Source organism: Actinia tenebrosa, unplaced genomic scaffold (genome assembly GCF_029948245.1).
Source record: "Actinia tenebrosa isolate PJP-AT-01 unplaced genomic scaffold, QUT_ActTen_1.0 PGA_scaffold4__44_contigs__length_22323623, whole genome shotgun sequence".
Taxonomy (NCBI): Eukaryota; Metazoa; Cnidaria; class Anthozoa; order Actiniaria; family Actiniidae; genus Actinia; species Actinia tenebrosa.
In genome coordinates this window covers 3884539-3902094 of record NW_028292581.1, presented here as the reverse complement: position 1 = coordinate 3902094, position 17556 = coordinate 3884539, and the positions used below count along the sequence as shown (strand labels likewise).

The 17556-nt window shown below is 43.7% G+C and overlaps 1 protein-coding gene across 1 annotated transcript in view; it reads right to left on the bottom strand.

Moving 5' to 3' along the window:
* The window catches only part of LOC116299808 (uncharacterized), a 59090-nt gene that overhangs the window by 23527 nt on the left and 18007 nt on the right, over positions 1-17556 (bottom strand). The window contains 7 exon segments of the mRNA XM_089036439.1: positions 3-1239; positions 1615-1890; positions 2145-7622; positions 7913-8052; positions 8509-8570; positions 9165-9274; positions 10134-17043. Coding sequence (XP_088892565.1) covers positions 3-1239; positions 1615-1890; positions 2145-7622; positions 7913-8052; positions 8509-8570; positions 9165-9274; positions 10134-17043 — 14213 coding nt within the window.

Here is a 17556-nt window from a genome sequence, read left to right as displayed (position 1 = left end):
ACACCATGTCAGTGGCCAAGTACAACACAACATAACGTTGTAATTTGTGAATTAACAGTACGGAAGTACCTGAAATAACAGCGGTGGTACTTGTACTGTCTGTTTCAGTGCTTACAGATGGACTTGCAGCAGTAGTACCAGTACTGTATGTTCCTGTGCTTATAGATGGACTTGCAACAGTAGTACCAGTACTGCCTGTTCCTGTGCTTACAGATGGACTTGCAGCAGTGTTACCAGTATTGTCTTTTCCTGTGCGTACAGATGGACTTGCAGCAGTAGTACCAGAACTGTCTGTTCCTGTGCTTACAGATGGACTTGCAACAGTAGTACTGGTACTGTCTGTTCCTGTGCTTACAGGTGGACTTGCAGCAGTAGTACCAGTACCGTCTGTTCCTGTGCTTACAGATGGATTTGTAGCAGTAGTACCAGTACTGTCTGTTGCTGTGCTTGCAGATGGACTTACAGCAGTAGTACCAGTACTGTCTGTTGCTGTGCTTACAGATGGACTTGCAGCAGTAGTACTGGTACTGTCTGTTCCTGTGCTTACAGATGGACTTGCAGCAGTAGTACCGGTACTGTCTGTTCCTGTGCTTACAGATGGACTTGCAGCAGTAGTACTGGTACTGTCTGTTCCTGTGCTTACAGATGGACTTGCAACAGTAATACCAGTACTGTCTGTTCCTGTGCTTACAGGTTGACTTGTAGCAGTAGTACCAGTACCGTCTGTTCCTGTGCTTACAGATGGATTTGTAGCAGTAGTACCAGTACTGTCTGTTTCTGTGCTTACAGATGGACTTGCAGCAGTAGTACCAGTACTGTCTGTACCTGTGCTTACAGATGGACTTGCAGCAGTAGTACCAGTACTGTCTGTACCTGTGCCTACGGATGGACTTGCAGCAGTAGTACCAGTGCTGTCTGTTCCTGTGCTTACAGATATACTTGCAGCAGTAGTACCAGTACTGTCTGTTCCTGTGCTTACAGATGGACTTGCAGCAGTAGTACCAGTACTGTCTGTTCCTGTGCTTACAGATGGACTTCCAGCAGTAGTACCAGAACTGTCTGTACCTGTGCTTACAGATGGACTTGCAGCAGTAGTACCAGTACTGTCTGTACCTGTGCCTACGGATGGACTTGCAGCAGTAGTACCAGTACTGTCTGTTCCTGTGCTCACGGATGGACCTGCAGCAGTAGTACTAGTACGTGTGTCTGTACCAGTGCTTACAAAAGGTGCTTCTGTAGCTTGAGAACCAAATAGATATAAAAAATAGAACTTATCACTTTTGAAATTGGACAAACACAAACGTTAAAATAAAGACCAATAGTACACGTTAGACTGAGAAAAACAGAGAATAAATTGAAATGCTCCCTCCATCCTCCGTGAATTTGATTATCTAATGTTCTTCCGAGGGGTTTTGTGAAACATATTACACTGTGACTGTGATCGTGCTGATTCCGAGCTATTTTAATTAAATGAACTAACTATCAATCTTTCGAGATATAACAGATCCAACAATTGCTATCATTCTACGCGTCCCACTTGTACTTTACATCAACGAGGCCATTCTCATTAGTCATCTTTCGCTTTTACAATATTCTATTTTAGGTGTAGTTTACCTTCTTCCGTAGTCACTTCCACTTCTTCACTTGGTCCACTTACACCAATATGGTTGAATGCTTCAACTGATACACGATACTTTGTTCCACTCCTAAGCCCCGTAAGTAAAATAGAACTACAGTTCTTGCAAGTAGTACTCTTCAAAACATCATCTTTCACGGATTTGTAGAAAATCTTGAAGCGAAGGGATTTATCATCGAGCTTGATTCCATTCCACAGTACTTTGATAGAAGTGGGGCTTGTGCTGTTAGCCATGACACGCGGAGTGCTAGGTACTGAAACATCAATAGTAAATATGCACCGTTAAGTAATCCCGTACTTTCCATTTTAATATATACTAGCAAGCCTATACAGGTTTATTGGAAAAAATATTTTTGAATCTTCAAATTAAACAAAACAGAAGTTCCCGTATTAACAAAATACCTGTCGCCAAATACTATAATTGTTTGGAAAAGAAACAGCACCATAGTCAGTGCAAAGTACAACACAACATAACGTTGTAATTTGTGAATTAACAGTACGGAAGTACCTGAAATAACAGCGGTGGTACTTGTACTGTCTGTTTCAGTGCTTACAGATGGACTTGCAGCAGTAGTACCAGTACTGTATGTTCCTGTGCTTATAGATGGACTTGCAACAGTAGTACCAGTACTACCTGTTCCTGTGCTTACAGATGGACTTGCAGCAGTGTTACCAGTATTGTCTTTTCCTGTGCGTACAGATGGACTTGCAGCAGTAGTACTGGTACGGTCTGTTCCTGTGCTTACAGATGGACTTGCAACAGTAGTACTGGTACTGTCTGTTCCTGTGCTTACAGGTTGACTTGTAGCAGTAGTACCAGTACCGTCTGTTCCTGTGCTTACAGATGGATTTGTAGCAGTAGTACCAGTACTGTCTGTTTCTGTGCTTGCAGATGGACTTACAGCAGTAGTACCAGTACTGTCTGTTTCTGTGCTTACAGATGGACTTGCAGCAGTAGTACTGGTACTGTCTGTTCCTGTGCTTACAGATGGACTTGCAGCAGTAGTACCGGTACTGTCTGTTCCTGTGCTTACAGATGGACTTGCAGCAGTAGTACTGGTACTGTCTGTTCCTGTGCTTACAGATGGACTTGCAACAGTAGTACCAGTACTGTCTGTTCCTGTGCTTACAGGTTGACTTGTAGCAGTAGTACCAGTACCGTCTGTTCCTGTGCTTACAGATGGATTTGTAGCAGTAGTACCAGTACTGTCTGTTTCTGTGCTTACAGATGGACTTGCAGCAGTAGTACCAGTACTGTCTGTTCCTGTGCTTACAGATGGACTTGCAACAGTAGTACCAGTACTGTCTGTACCTGTGCCTACGGATGGACTTGCAGCAGTAGTACCAGTACTGTCTGTTCCTGTGCTTACAGATTGACTTGCAGCAGTAGTACCAGTACTGTCTGTTCCTGTGCTTACAGATGGACTTGCAGCAGTAGTACCAGTACTGTCTGTTCCTGTGCTTACAGATATACTTGCAGCAGTAGTACCAGTACTGTCTGTTCCTGTGCTTACAGATGGACTTGCAGCAGTAGTACCAGTACTGTCTGTTCCTGTGCTTACAGATGGACTTGCAGCAGTAGTACTGGTACTGTCTGTACCTGTGCTTACAGATGGACTTGCAGCAGTAGTACCAGTACTGTCTGTACCTGTGCCTACGGATGGACTTGAAGCAGTAGTACCAGTACCGTCTGTTTCTGTGCTTGGAGATGGACTTGCATCAATAGTATCTGTACTGTTTGTTCCTGTGTTTACAGATGGACTTGCATCAGTAGTACCAGTACGTTCTGTTCCTTTGCTTACAGATGGACTTACAGCAGTAGTACCTGTACTGTCTGTTTCTGTGCTTACAGATGGACTTACAGCAGTAGTACCAGTACTGTCTGTTCCTGTGCTTACAGATGGACTTGCAGCAGTAGTACTGTTACTGTCTGTTCCTTTGCTTACAGATGGACTTGCAGCCGTAGTACCAGTACTGTCTGTTGCTGTACTTTTAGATGGACTTGCATCAGTAGTATCTGTACTGACTGTTCCTGTGCCTGCAGAGGGAGGTTCAGTAGTAGTACGTACGCTTTCGCCTCCTGTGGTTACAAATGGACCCGAGCTACTTGTACTCCCATCAAATTTGGTCCTTTCACTTGTTGTTGGTGAATAGCTTGTACTAGATTGTGAGTTTTGTTTTATTTGTTCCTCACTATCTGTAGACTCTGTATATCGTGTAATAATAAATGGCGTTGGTTGAGTCGATCTTGATGATGCCTCAGTAGCAGTACTTGCACTGTCTTTTTCTGTGTTGACAGATGGACTAGAAACAGTAGTGTATTTAGTAAGCGATCCACTGGTTTCCTTTTCTGTAGTGGCAATGGCTGCGCTCAAAGTCGTCGATGGGCCCTCTTTAATAGTAGTGGTTCTATCCACTTCTGATGTTGGTGTCGCCGATGTTGTCCCTGTGCTCATAGATGACTTTTCTGCCGTGGAAGAAGTCGCGCCAGTAGTACTCGATGGTGCCTCTGTAATGTAGGTTGTTCCACCTATTTTTGATGTTTTGGTAGGTGATGTGGTCTCTGTGCTCACAGATGACGTTTCAGCCGTGGAGGAAGTCGCGCCAGTAGTACTCGATGGTGCCTCTGTAATGTAGGTTGTTCCACTCACTTTTGATGTTGTGGTAGGTTTTGTTGTTTCTGTGCTCACAGATAACGTTACTTGCGTGTAAGAGGTAGCACCAGAAGTGCTCGAAGGGTTTTCAGTACTGGAGGTAGTTCCATCCACTTCTGAGGTTGTGGTCTGTGATGTTGTCTTTGCGGTCACAGATGACTTTTCTTGCGTGGAAGAAGTAGCACCAGAAGTTCTCGAATAGCGCTCTGTACTGGAGGTGGTTCCATCAACTTCAAATGTTGTGGTCGGTGATTTTGTTCCTGTGCTAAGAGAAGACTTTTCTTGCGTCGACGTGGTTGCACCATAATTGCCTGATGGCGCAAAAGTATGACCCGAAGTAGTTGTGGTTGGAACAGGTGTCACCAAAAGCTTATGGGTTTTCGAAGTTATTTTTACTTCTTCTGTCTTCCTAGGTGACGTACTTCGTGTGAGTGTTGCAGTTGTACTTGAATACTTTATCTGTTCTTTAGGGTTAGTGATATCACTAAACACTGTAACCTGGAATGGAGTGTGGGTGTTTGTAGTTGGTAATCTACCCTTATTAGTAGTTGATCCGCTTGTTGAACCAGCCGTTGTTGATTCTTCTGAAGTGGATGTTGATCTATGTATTTCAGATGTAACAGTTGTACTGGCAGTTGTTCCTTCTACTTCTGATAATGTCGCGGTTGACGATTTACCGGTTCTTACAGTCGACTCTTCTTCCGTTGCTGAGGTTGCACCTGCCGTTGAAGATGGTACTTCTACAGTTGTTCCTTCTGCTTCTGATGTTGTCGTGGATGACGTTGTTTCAGTACTTACAGTTGACTTTTCTACCGTTGCTGAGGTTGCACTGGGTGTTCCTGTTGGCTCTTCTGTACTGGATGTTGCTCTTTCTACTTCTGATGTTGTCATGGATGACGTTGTTCCAGTACTTACAGTTGACCCGTCTACTGGTGTGGACGTTGCACCAGGTGTTGATGATGGTCCTTCTGTAGTGGCAGTTGTTCCTTCTGCTTCTGATGTCGTCGTGGATGACGTTATTTCAGGACGTTTAGTTGACTGAGTTGCTGAGATGGCACTGGGTGTTCCTGTTGGCCCTTCTGTAGTGGTAGCTTTTCCTTCGGCCGCTGATGTTGTCATGGATGACGTTGTTTCAGTACTTACAGTTGACTTCTCTACCGTTGCGAAGGTAGCACCAGGTGTTGATGATGGTCCTTCTGTACTGGTAGCTGTTCCTTCTGCTTCTGTTGTTGTCATTTTTGACGTTGTTCCAGTACTTACAATCGACTCTTCTACCGTTGCAGAGGTAGCACCAGGTGTTGATGATATTCTTTTTGTACTGGTAGCTGTTCCTTCTGCTTCTGTTGTTGTCATGAATGACGTTGTTCCAGTACTTACAGTTGACCCGTCTACCGCTGATGAGGTTGCACCAGATGTTGATGATATTCCTTTTGTACTAGTAGCTGTTCCTCCAGCTTCTGATGTTGTCATGGATGACGTTGTTTCAGTACTTATAGTTGACTTCTCTACCGTTGCGGAGGTAGCACCAGATGTTGATGATGGTCCTTCTGTACTGGTAGCTGTTCCTTCTGCTTCTGTTGTTGTCATTTTTGACGTTGTTCCAGTACTTACAGTCGACTCTTCTACCGTTGCAGAGGTTGCACCTGGTGTTGGCGATGGTCCTTCTGTACTGGTAGTTGTTCCTTCTGCTTCTGTTGTTGTCATGGATGACGTTGTTCCAGTACTTACAGTTGACGTTTCTACCGCTGCTGAGGTTGCACCAGATGTTGATGATATTCCTTTTGTACTGGTAGCTGTTCCTCCAGCTTCTGATGTTGTCATGGATGACGTTGTTTCAGTACTTACAGTTGACGTTTCTAACGTTGCTGAGGTTGCACTAGGTTTTGACGATGGTCCTTCTGTAGTGGCAGATGTTCCTTCTGCTTTTGATGTTGTCATGGATGACGTTGTTTCAGTACTTACAGTTGACTTCTCTACTGTTGCGGAGGTAGCACCAGATGTTGATGATGGTCCTTCTGTACTGGTAGCTGTTCCTTCTGCTTCTGTTGTTGTCATTTTTGACGTTGTTCCAGTACTTACAGTCGACTCTTCTACCGTTGCAGAGGTTGCACTTGGTGTTGATGATGATCCTTCTGTACTGGTAGTTGTTCCTTCTGCTTCTGTTGTTGTCATGGATGACGTTGTTTCAGTACTTACAGCTGACTTCTCTACCGTTGCTGAGGTTGCACCAGATGTTGATGATATTCCTTTTGTACTGGTAGCTGTTCCTCCAGCTTCTGATGTTGTCATGGATGACGTTGTTTCAGTACTTACAGTTGACTTTTCTACCGTTGCGGAGGTTGCACCAGGTGTTGATGATGGTCCTTCTGTACTGGTAGCTGTTCCTTCTGCTTCTGTTGTTGTCATGGATGACGTTGTTCCAGTACTTACAGTCAACTCTTCTACCGTTGCAGAGGTTGCACCTGGTGTTGATGATGGTCCTTCTGTACTGGTAGTTGTTCCTTCTGCTTCTGTTGTTGTCATGGATGACGTTGTTCCAGTACTTACAGTTGACCCGTCTACCGCTGCTGAGGTTGCACCAGATGTTGATGATATTCCTTTTGTACTGGTAGCTGTTCCTCCAGCTTCTGATGTTGTCATGGATGACGTTGTTTCAGTACTTACAGTTGACGTTTCTACCGTTGCGAAGGTAGCACCAGGTGTTGATGATGGTCCTTCTGTACTGGTAGCTGTTCCTTCTGCTTCTGATGTTGTCGTGGTTACATCTTTGAATGTTGGCGTAGGATATGATTTTGGTGTAGGTTGTGTAGATGTGTCAGCTTGAGGCGTAGATGGACTAGACAGTGTTTTACCGTCTGTTATTTTTGTGGTAATGCTTTTAGTTTCTCTTGATGGAGCAGTTGTGGAGATGCTTTCAATAACAGATTTAGATCCTTCTTCCGGTTGCAATGTGGTGGCAAGTATTTCTTTTTCTGGCTCAGAAGTTGGTGTCGATAATGGTTCTGTAGACGGACTCGATTGAACGTAATGTGTGGTCAGTGGCTGTCCTTTGACGAAGATTTCAACTCTATCACTAGGAATGCCATTTCCGTTGTTAGAGAACGCCAGCACACGAATACCATACTCTACCCCAGGTTTTAAATTTTTCAGGCTCAGGCGATCTTCATCTTTATTACAAGTTTCAAACTCCCACACGTTTGAGGAAAGCTGTCTGTAATATACCCTGTATCCTTCGATTTTTCCTTGACTGGGCGAAGGCTCAACCAAATCCCACTCGACCATGGTTGAGTCATCTAGGCTTTCCACTCTTAATAAGGTTGGCGCGAACGGAACTAAAAACAAAAAAATTATGGAAGGATGCTAGTGCTGATAAGTATGCTAGTGCTGTATCAACTAAAGATGGAAAATTATCAAAATGAAACTAACCCATAAATGATGACAACTTTAAAAGGAAGAAAAAATTATATTCCACCAACCAAATTTCTTTGATTTGGCCTCCCTTCCTTCCTCCCTCATTTCCTTTTCTTGTTTTTTTCCCTTTTCATTTTCTTATTATCCCAATATGTTTCCATTTAATACTACATTTCTTTAATACTATAAAACTTTAGTGAAACTATTTTACCATCGTCCGACGTTGCATTGATAAGTTTGACAGCAAGCTCCTTTATAGTCTTGTTAATTTCAATACTTTCCATAAGATCAACCAATTCCTCGCTTTCAAGTGACCGGAAGTCAAGTTTAACAGCAACGACACTACCTTGGCTTTAGAGAGGAAAAACATGAACTAATGAGACGAGTCCATCAACTAAACGAGTGATGCTAACATAAAAATTAAATTCAATCATTATAAGAATGATATAGCAATAATTATATTCGCCTATAGATCGTGTTTCTGTACTGTGCTATATCGACCCCTTGCGCGTGATGTCAAAGAAGCTCAAATTGGAAGACAAAACAAAAGACTTCCAATCTTCTGAGAATTGGAAACCTATTGTTTTTTGCCTTCAAAATTGAGCTGCATACCGAAGTGCTGCAAGAGGTCTATTGATGGACAGATCAGCTCAAATAGCGGTTTTATTTCTCATGAGACCAGATCACCAGCAATTTTTGCAATCACAGGCTCTTAATACTAATTAGGTTATTGATCTATTTATGTTTGGCATAATTTCATAGCAATACAATATATCACATGAAACAACCAAAGAACTGCAAACAAACCTTAATTTGAGTAGCTGAACGCTCAATAGAGATGGAAACGAATTCATATAAAATTGTCTTATCTGAAATTTAAAACATATGATGATAATAAGATTAGAGTAACGGTAAGAATTAAATGAAGCTCATCACGTTTTTTAGATTGCTTCATAATATTTTTTCTCTAACCTAAACGCATAAAAATCAAAAATAAACTTCTTGTTTAAAATTACATCAAAAAGTAACCCTTCCAAGTGACTTTGAAACAATACGACTGACTAGTGACATTTCACTCTCCCCTTACTCCTCCTCCCCCCCCCCCCCCCCCCCCCCCCCCCCAAAGCGCCTGACATGAGACCTTCAGGGGTATGTTTCGTTTAAAATTATCTTTAAGCAACACTTTCAACAAAACCATATAAACCTACACACCTATTTCAAAAACTTTGTCGGTTCGAGATCTAAAGTCTAAATCTGAGACCGAGTAACACATTCATTGCCGAACAACGAGTTTCATTTTAGATTGGAATATGAAGCATGACCTTTGAGTAAGAAAACATAAAAACAAAAAAATTCCGTTTAGTCGCATATCTCAGATGTCCGACGGACATCGTTTTCTGAAACAGGCGTATGATACCGTTTGCAATGTCAAACTAAATGAACAAGAATATATATTCACTTACATTTTTGCTGATTTTGGTTCCAATTTCTTTAAACAAGTCACTTGTTGAATCATGAAGATCATCATCAAGTGACTCATTAATTAGAATTAAAGTTAAATTTACGGTAATTCCTAGAAAAAAACATAACGAAAACAGAAATTTAACAAAAACCTTTAACGATTAGGAAATATATACATAAAACGTAAATAATACTAATAAACCTATAATATATTGCAAATACAAAATAATAATTCCAATTTATATCTTTATCCCGGGTGGGGGGGATGGTACCCCCTATATTCGCTATATGGGTACGTGCCGCCAAACAGGTTATGGTTTTCAGCGATTCTACTCTGGAACAGGGTATATAAAATCGCGCTCGCTCTGGAACAGGGTATATGAAATCACGTTCTCTCCTCTCTTTTCAGCGATTTTTACTCTGGAACAGGGTCAGGGTTCATAGGGCTCAGCGGCACATCCATACCCTAAACGAGCAAGAGTACCCCCCCCCCCCCCCCCAGAAGCCCCATTACCGGAAACTCAATAGCGCTTTACAAGATCAGTTGAGGACTTTACGGGCTGCATATTACGGCGCTAGTAGCAGCCGTGCAGCGTACATGAGTGATTTGTTAGTATGTTAGTATTATGCCTCCAGATTGGGATAGGCTGTTGAACCGGGAGACAATCCCCTACTCTTATACGAATAATTCAACAGGTTCTTTTATGTCTCCCATTGAACTGCAGATTAGGAAGGGTTGGGAGACAGGGCCTGAGGTTTTAAGTCCTTATCCAAGAAGACTTGGAAGGCTAACCATTAGCAGATTGATCCAGCCGAGTCTCTAACCACCAACTCCCGCAGAATAGCCGACGCTCTTTCCAACAGAGCTAACGGGTGGCGGTGTCTAATTTACAACAAATAATGCAACGACCACCACAACAAATAAAAAAATGCAATGAAAATTAGAAAACCGATATACAGAAGTTCCTTACCATGAAAAGGTGTAATAGTTAAAGCAGTCGTAGATGGAGTAGACAATCGAACAGTACTTGGTGACGTCTGTGGAGTCATAGTACTTCCTCCGCCAATACCGGATAAGGTTGTTAAACTTTTCGCATCTGTAAAATCTTTAGTTATACCAGAACTTGCAGTTTCAGTGCTCACACATGGACTTGCAGCAGTAGTACCTGTACTGTCTGTTCCTGTGCTTACAGATGGACTTGCAGCAGTAGTACCAGTACTGTCTGTTCCAGTGCTTACAGATGGACTTGCAGCAGTAGTACCAGTACCGTCTGTTCCTGTGCTTACAGGTGGACTTGCAGGAGTAGTACCTGTACTGTCTGTTCCTGTGCTTACAGATGGACTTGCAGCAGTAGTACCAGTACTGTCTGTTTCTGTGCTTACAGATGGACTTGCAGCAGTAGTACCGGTACTGTCTATTCCTGTGCTTACAGGTGGACTTGCAGCAGTAGTAGCTGTACTGTCTGTTCCTGTGCTTACAGATGGACTTGCAGCAGTAGTAGCAATACTGTCTGTTCCTGTGCTTACAGATGGACTTGCAGCCGTAGTACCAGTACTGTCTGTTCCAGTGCTTACAGGTGGACTTGCAGCAGTAGTACCTGTACTGTCTGTTCCTGTGCTTACAGATGGACTTGCAGCAGTAGTGCTGGTACTGTCTGTTCCCTTGATTACAGATGGACTTGCAGCCGTAGTACCAGTACTGTCCGTTCCTGTGCTTACAGGTGGACTTGCAGCAGTAGTACTGGTACTGTCTGTTCCTGTGATTACAGATGGACTTGCAGAAGTAGTACCTGTACTGTCTATTCCTGTGCTCAAAGATGGACTTGCAGTAGTAGTACTGCTACTGTCTGTTCCTGTGCTTACAGGTGGACTTGCAGCAGTAGTACCTGTACTGTCTGTTCCTGTGCTTACAGATGGACTTGCAGCAGTAGTACCAGTACTATCTGTTCCTGTGCTTACAGATGGACTTGCAGCAGTAGTACCAGTACCGTCTGTTCCTGTGCTTACAGGTGGACTTGCAGCAGTAGTACCTGTACTGTCTGTTCCTGTGCTTACAGATGTTGCTGTGCTTACAGATGGACTTGCAGCAGTAGTACCAGTACTGTCTGTTCCTGTGCTTACAGATGGACTTGCAGGAGTAGTACCTGTACTGTCTGTTCCTGTGCTTAATGGTGGACTTGCAGCAGTAGTATCTGTACTGTCGGTTCCTGTGCTTGCAGATGAAATTGCAGCAGTAGTAGCACTTCTGTCTGTTCCTGTGCTTACAGATGGACTTGCAGTAGTAGTACCTGTACTGTCTGTTCCTGTGCTTACAGATGGACTTGCAGCAGTAGTACCAGTGCTATCTGTTCCTGTGCTTACAGATGGACTTACAGCAGTAGTACCAGTACTGTCTGTTCCTGTGCTTACAGATGGACTTCCAGCAGTAGTACCGGTACTGTCTGTTCCTGTGCTTAATGGTGGACTTGCAGCAGTAGTATCTGTACTGTCGGTTCCTGTGCTTACAGATGAAATTGCAGCAGTAGTAGCACTTCTGTCTGCTCCTGTGCTTACAGATGGACTTGCAGGAGTAGTACCTGTACTGTATGATCCTGTGCTTACAGTTGGACTTGCAGCAGTAGTACTAGTACTGTCTGTTCCAGTGCTTATAGATGGACTTGCAACAGTAGTACCAGTACCGTCTGTTCCTGTGCTTACAGATGGACTTCCAGCAGTAGTACCAGTACTGTCTGTTCCTGTGCTTACAGATGGACTTGCAGCAGTAGCACCAGTACTGTCTGTTCCTGTGCTTACAGATGGACTTGCAGCAGTAGTACCTGTACTGTCTCTTCCTGTGCTTACAGGTGGACTTGCAGGAGTAGTACCTGTACTGTCTGTTCCTGTGCTTACAGATGGACTTGCAGCAGTAGTACCAGTGCTATCTGTTCCTGTGCTTACAGATGGACTTGCAGCAGTAGTACCGGTACTGTCTTTTCCTGTGCTTACAGGTGGACTTGCTGCAGTAGTATCTGTACTGTCTGTTCCTGTGCTTACAGATGGACTTCCAGCAGTAGTAGCACTACTGTCTGTTCCTGTGCTTACAGATGGACTTGCAGCCGTAGTACCAGTACTGTCTGTTCCAGTGCTTACAGGTGGACTTGCAGCAGTAGTACCTGTACTGTCTGTTCCTGTGCTTACAGATGGACTTGCAGCAGTAGTACTGGTACTGTCTGTTCCTTTGATTACAGATGGACTTGCAGCCGTAGTACCAGTACTGTCCGTTCCTGTGCTTACAGGTGGACTTGCAGCAGTAGTACTGGTACTGTCTGTTCCTGTGATTACAGATGGACTTGCAGGAGTAGTACCTGTACTGTCTGTTCCTGTGCTCAAAGATGGACTTGCAGCAGTAGTACTGCTACTGTCTGTTCCTGTGCTTACAGGTGGACTTGCAGCAGTAGTACCTGTACTGTCTGTTCCTGTGCTTACAGATGGACTTGCAGCAGTAGTACCAGTGCTATCTGTTCCTGTGCTTACAGATGGACTTACAGCAGTAGTACCAGTACTGTCTGTTCCTGTGCTTACAGATGGACTTCCAGCAGTAGTACCGGTACTGTCTGTTCCTGTGCTTAATGGTGGACTTGCAGCAGTAGTATCTGTACTGTCGGTTCCTGTGCTTACAGATGAAATTGCAGCAGTAGTAGCACTTCTGTCTGCTCCTGTGCTTACAGATGGACTTGCAGGAGTAGTACCTGTACTGTATGATCCTGTGCTTACAGTTGGACTTGCAGCAGTAGTACTAGTACTGTCTGTTCCAGTGCTTATAGATGGACTTGCAACAGTAGTACCAGTACCGTCTGTTCCTGTGCTTACAGATGGACTTCCAGCAGTAGTACCAGTACTGTCGGTTCCTGTGCTTACAGATGGACTTGCAGCAGTAGTACCAGTACTGTCTGTTCCTGTGCTTACAGATGGATTTGCAGCAGTAGTACCTGTACTGTCTCTTCCTGTGCTTACAGATGGACGTGCAGCAGTAGTACCAGTACTGTCTGTTCCTGTGCTTACAGATGGACTTGCAGCAGTAGTACTAGTGCCTTGTGCGGTTCTTAAAGATGGACTCGAAGTTCTTGATAGAGTTATAGTTGTCGTCTTCTCTATTTCTGTTGGACTTGTAGATGGAGCAGTAGTGCCTGGTGCTGCAGTGTTTGTAATGTTTGCTACTGTTGTTTGACTAGGAGCAGCAGTAGTTTTAATTGTTGATATTTTTGTATTTATATATTTAGTAGTGGATGCTGGTGATCCTTTTGTATCTTTTATTTCGACAGTGGTTTGTGGCGCTTCAGTGGTTTTCGTCGTTCTTCCTGTTGTTTTAGCAGATTCAGTAGTCACCTCTGGTGCAGCAGTGGTTTTCATCGTTCTTCCTGTTGTTTCTGCAGATTCAGTAGTCATCTCTGGCGCAGCAGTGGTTTTCAACGTTCTTCCTGTTGTTTCTGCAGATTCAGTAGTCACCTCTGGTGCAGCAGTGGTTTTCATCGTTCTTCCTGTTGTTTCTGCAGATTCAGTAGTCATCTCTGGTGCAGCAGTGGTTTTCATCGTTCTTCCTGTTGTTTCTGCAGATTCAGTAATCATCTCTGGTGCAGCAGTGGCTTTCATCGTTCTTCCTGTTGTTTCTGCAGATTCAGTAGTTGCTGTTTCCGGTGCTTTAGTGGCTTTCATTGAAGTTCCTATTTCAACTGTAGACTCACTACTTGTTGCTAGGACAGTATCAGTTTTCATTCCCGTTGTTGCAGGTGTCAAATCAATAGTTGTTGCTGGTTGAGATGTAGTTTTTACTGACGTCCTTGGTGCAGCAGTACTTGTTGTCTTATCTATTTCAGTACTTACGGTTTGCGTTTCAGCAGTCCTAGGTAAACTTTCAGTTTCAATATTTTGCGATGCAGTTGCGGTTACAGTAGTACTTATCTTCGATCCAGGGGTTATAGACGAACGTGCTGTACTCGCTTCTGAACTCTGCTTTATTTGCTCACCGCCTTCAGTCCCTTCAGTATATTTTGTAACTTCAAATGGAGTTGGATTAGTTGAACCTACAACTATGTCTGGGGCCGCAGTCGTTTTCATCGTTCTTTCTGTTGTTTCTGCAGATTCAGTTGTCATCTCTGGTGCAGCAGTGGTTTTCATTGTTCTTGCTGTTGTTTCTGCAGATTCAGTAGTAATGTCTGGTTCAGCAGTGGTTTTCATCGTTCTTGCTGTCGTTTCTGCAGATTCAGTAGTCATCTCTGGTGCAGCAGTGGTTTTCATCGTTCTTCCTGTTGTTTCTGCAGATTCAGTAGTCATCTCTGGGGCGGAAGTGGTTTTCATCTCTGGTGCAGCAGTGGTTTTCATCGTTCTTCCTGTTGTTTCTGCAGATTCAGTAGTCACCTCTGGTGCAGAAGTGGTTTTCACCGTTCTTCCTGTTGCTTCTGCAGAATCAGTAGTCATCTCTGGTGCAGCAGTGGTTTTCATTGTTCTTTCTGTTGTTTCTGCAGAATCAGTAGTCATCTCTGGTGCAGAAGTGGTTTTCATTGTTCTTGCTGTTGTTTCTGCAGATTCAGTAGTCATCTCTGGTGCAGCAGTGGTTTTCACCGTTCTTCCTGTTGCTTCTGCAGAATCAGTAGTCATGTCTGGTGCAGCAGTGGTTTTCATCGTTCTTTCTGTTGTCTCTCCAGATTCAGTAGCCATCTCTGGTGCAGCAGTGGTTTTCATCGTTCTTCCTGTTGTTTCTGCAGAATCAGTAGTCACCTCTGGTGCAGCAGTGGTTTTCATCGCAGAATCAGTAGTCATCTCTGGTGCGGAAGTGGTTTTCATCGTTCTTCCTGTTGTTTCTGCAAATTCAGTAGTCATCTCTGGTGCAGAAGTGGTTTTCATCGTTCTTCCTGTTGTTTCTGCAGATTCAGTAGTCATCTCTGGTGCAGAAGTGGTTTTCATCGTTCTTGCTGTTGTTTCTGCAGATTCAGTAGTCATCTCTGGTGCAGCAGTGGTTTTCATCGTTCTTGCTGTTGTTTCTGCAGATTCAGTAGTCATCTCTGGTGCAGCAGTGGTTTTCACCGTTCTTCCTGTTGTTTCTGCAGATTCAGTAGTCATGTCTGGTGCAGCAGTGGTTTTCATCGTTCTTCCTGTTGTTTCTGCAGATTCAGTAGTCATCTCTGGTGCAGAAGTGGTTTTCATCGCAGAATCAGTAGTCATGTCTGGTGCGGAAGTGGTTTTCACCGTTCTTCCTGTTGTTTCTGCAGATTCAGTAGTCATCTCTGGTGCAGCAGTGGTTTTCATCGTTCTTCCTGTTGTTTCTGCAGATTCAGTAGTCATCTCTGGCGCAGCAGTGGTTTTCAACGTTCTTCCTGTTGTTTCTGCAGATTCAGTAGTCACCTCTGGTGCAGCAGTGGTTTTCATCGTTCTTCCTGTTGTTTCTGCAGATTCAGTAGTCATGTCTGGTGCAGCAGTGGTTTTCATCGTTCTTGCTGTTGTTTCTGCAGATTCAGTAGTCATCTCTGGTGCAGCAGTGGTTTTCACCGTTCTTCCTGTTGTTTCTGCAGATTCAGTAGTCATGTCTGGTGCAGCAGTGGTTTTCATCGTTCTTCCTGTTGTTTCTGCAGATTCAGTAGTCATCTCTGGTGCAGAAGTGGTTTTCATCGTCCTTTCTGTTGTTTCTGCAGATTCAGTAGTCATCTCTGGTGCAGAAGTGGTTTTCATCGTTCTTCCTGTTGTTTCTGCAGATTCAGTAGTCATCTCTGGTGCAGCAGTGGTTTTCATCGTTCTTGCTGTCGTTTCTGCAGATTCAGTAGTCATCTCTGGTGCAGCAGTGGTTTTCATCGTTCGTCCTGTTGTTTCTGCAGATTCAGTAGTCATCTCTGGTGCAGAAGTGGTTTTCACCGTTCTTCCTGTTGTTTCTGCAGATTCAGTATTCATTTCTGGTGCAGCAGTGGTTTTCATCGTTCTTTCTGTTGTTTCTGCAGATTCAGTAGTCATCTCTGGTGCAGAAGTGGTTTTCAATGTTCTTCCTGTTGTTTCTGCAGATTCAGTAGTCATCTCTGGTGCAGCAGTGGTTTTCAACGTTCTTGCTGTTGCTTCTGCAGATTCAGTAGCCATCTCTGTTGCCGCAGTGGTTTTCATCGTTCTACCTGTTGCTTCTGCAGATTCAGTAGCCATCTCTGTTGCCGCAGTGGTTTTCGTCGTTCTTCCTGCTGTTTCTGCAGATTCAGTAGTCATCACTTGTGCAGCAGTGGTTTTCAACGTTCTTCTTGTTGTTTCTGCAGACTCTGAAGTAGTATCCGTACTCTCTGTTTCAGTGCTTGCAGATGGACTTGCAACAGTAGTACCAGTACTGTCTCTTCCTGTGCTTACAGATGAAATTGCAGCAGTAGTACCTGTACTGTCTGCTTCTGTGCTTACAGATGGACTTGCAGCAGTAGTACCAGTACTATCTCTTCCTGTGCTTACAGTTGGACTTGCAGTAGTAGCGGATGTGCCCTCTGGTTTGTCTGAAGTTTTACTAGTAGAAGTAGGTGAGACATTTGTAAAGTCTGTACTGATGCCCGTAGCTGGAGGAGTATGATCAGTCCCTAGAGAAGATTCCGTTGAAAGAGATGCTGATGGAAAAGTAGTTGGAGGTGGTTTTGTGAAGTCTGTGCTGATACCCGTGACTGGAGACGTAGGTTGTTCATCAGTATTGTTTTGAGTATAATGTTGTGTTGCAGATGTTTTCCTGACTGCTGGTAGGTTTCTACTTTTTGTGGTATCTAGAGATATGGTCGTAGATTTCGAAGTAGATACTACTCTTGGAGTAGACTGAGTTATTGGGGCCCCAGTTGTTGTCGTAGATGATGTTGTGGTGGATGGGATGGTTGTTGGTTTGATTGTTGTAAAATATTCCTGTAAAATAAAGGTTTGTAATAAATTGTAACAAATAGCCATTTTTCCAGTAATCAAATTTTATCGAATCGAGGTCGCGCCCTTGAATTAGTGTGGTTTTGCGGAGAAACACAGAAAACCCGGGGGAAAACCCCAAATCCAGGGAGATGCAAACAAACCTTTTAATGTGAAGTGTTGTGTCGAGTCCAAAAATCGAATGGAAGAATAGAGGTAGTAAGAACTACGGCTACATACCAACTATCCCACATGCTTTAGAAGTTACATATTATATTTTAGCCAGTGGCTAAAAGCCTTGTTCACACTAGCGTCGTAATCGTAATCATAATCATGATCGCAATCGTAAAATTCAGTCTGAATCAAAGATAGTAGTCTTGAGCGCCGTCGTAAGGTGCATCGTAACAGCGTCGTAATCGTAAGCTAAGATCAGAAGGTTTTGTTTCCTTACGACTACGATTAGGATTACAGTCACTTTGCGATCGAGTGTGAACCAAGAAAACGTAATCGTGATCATAA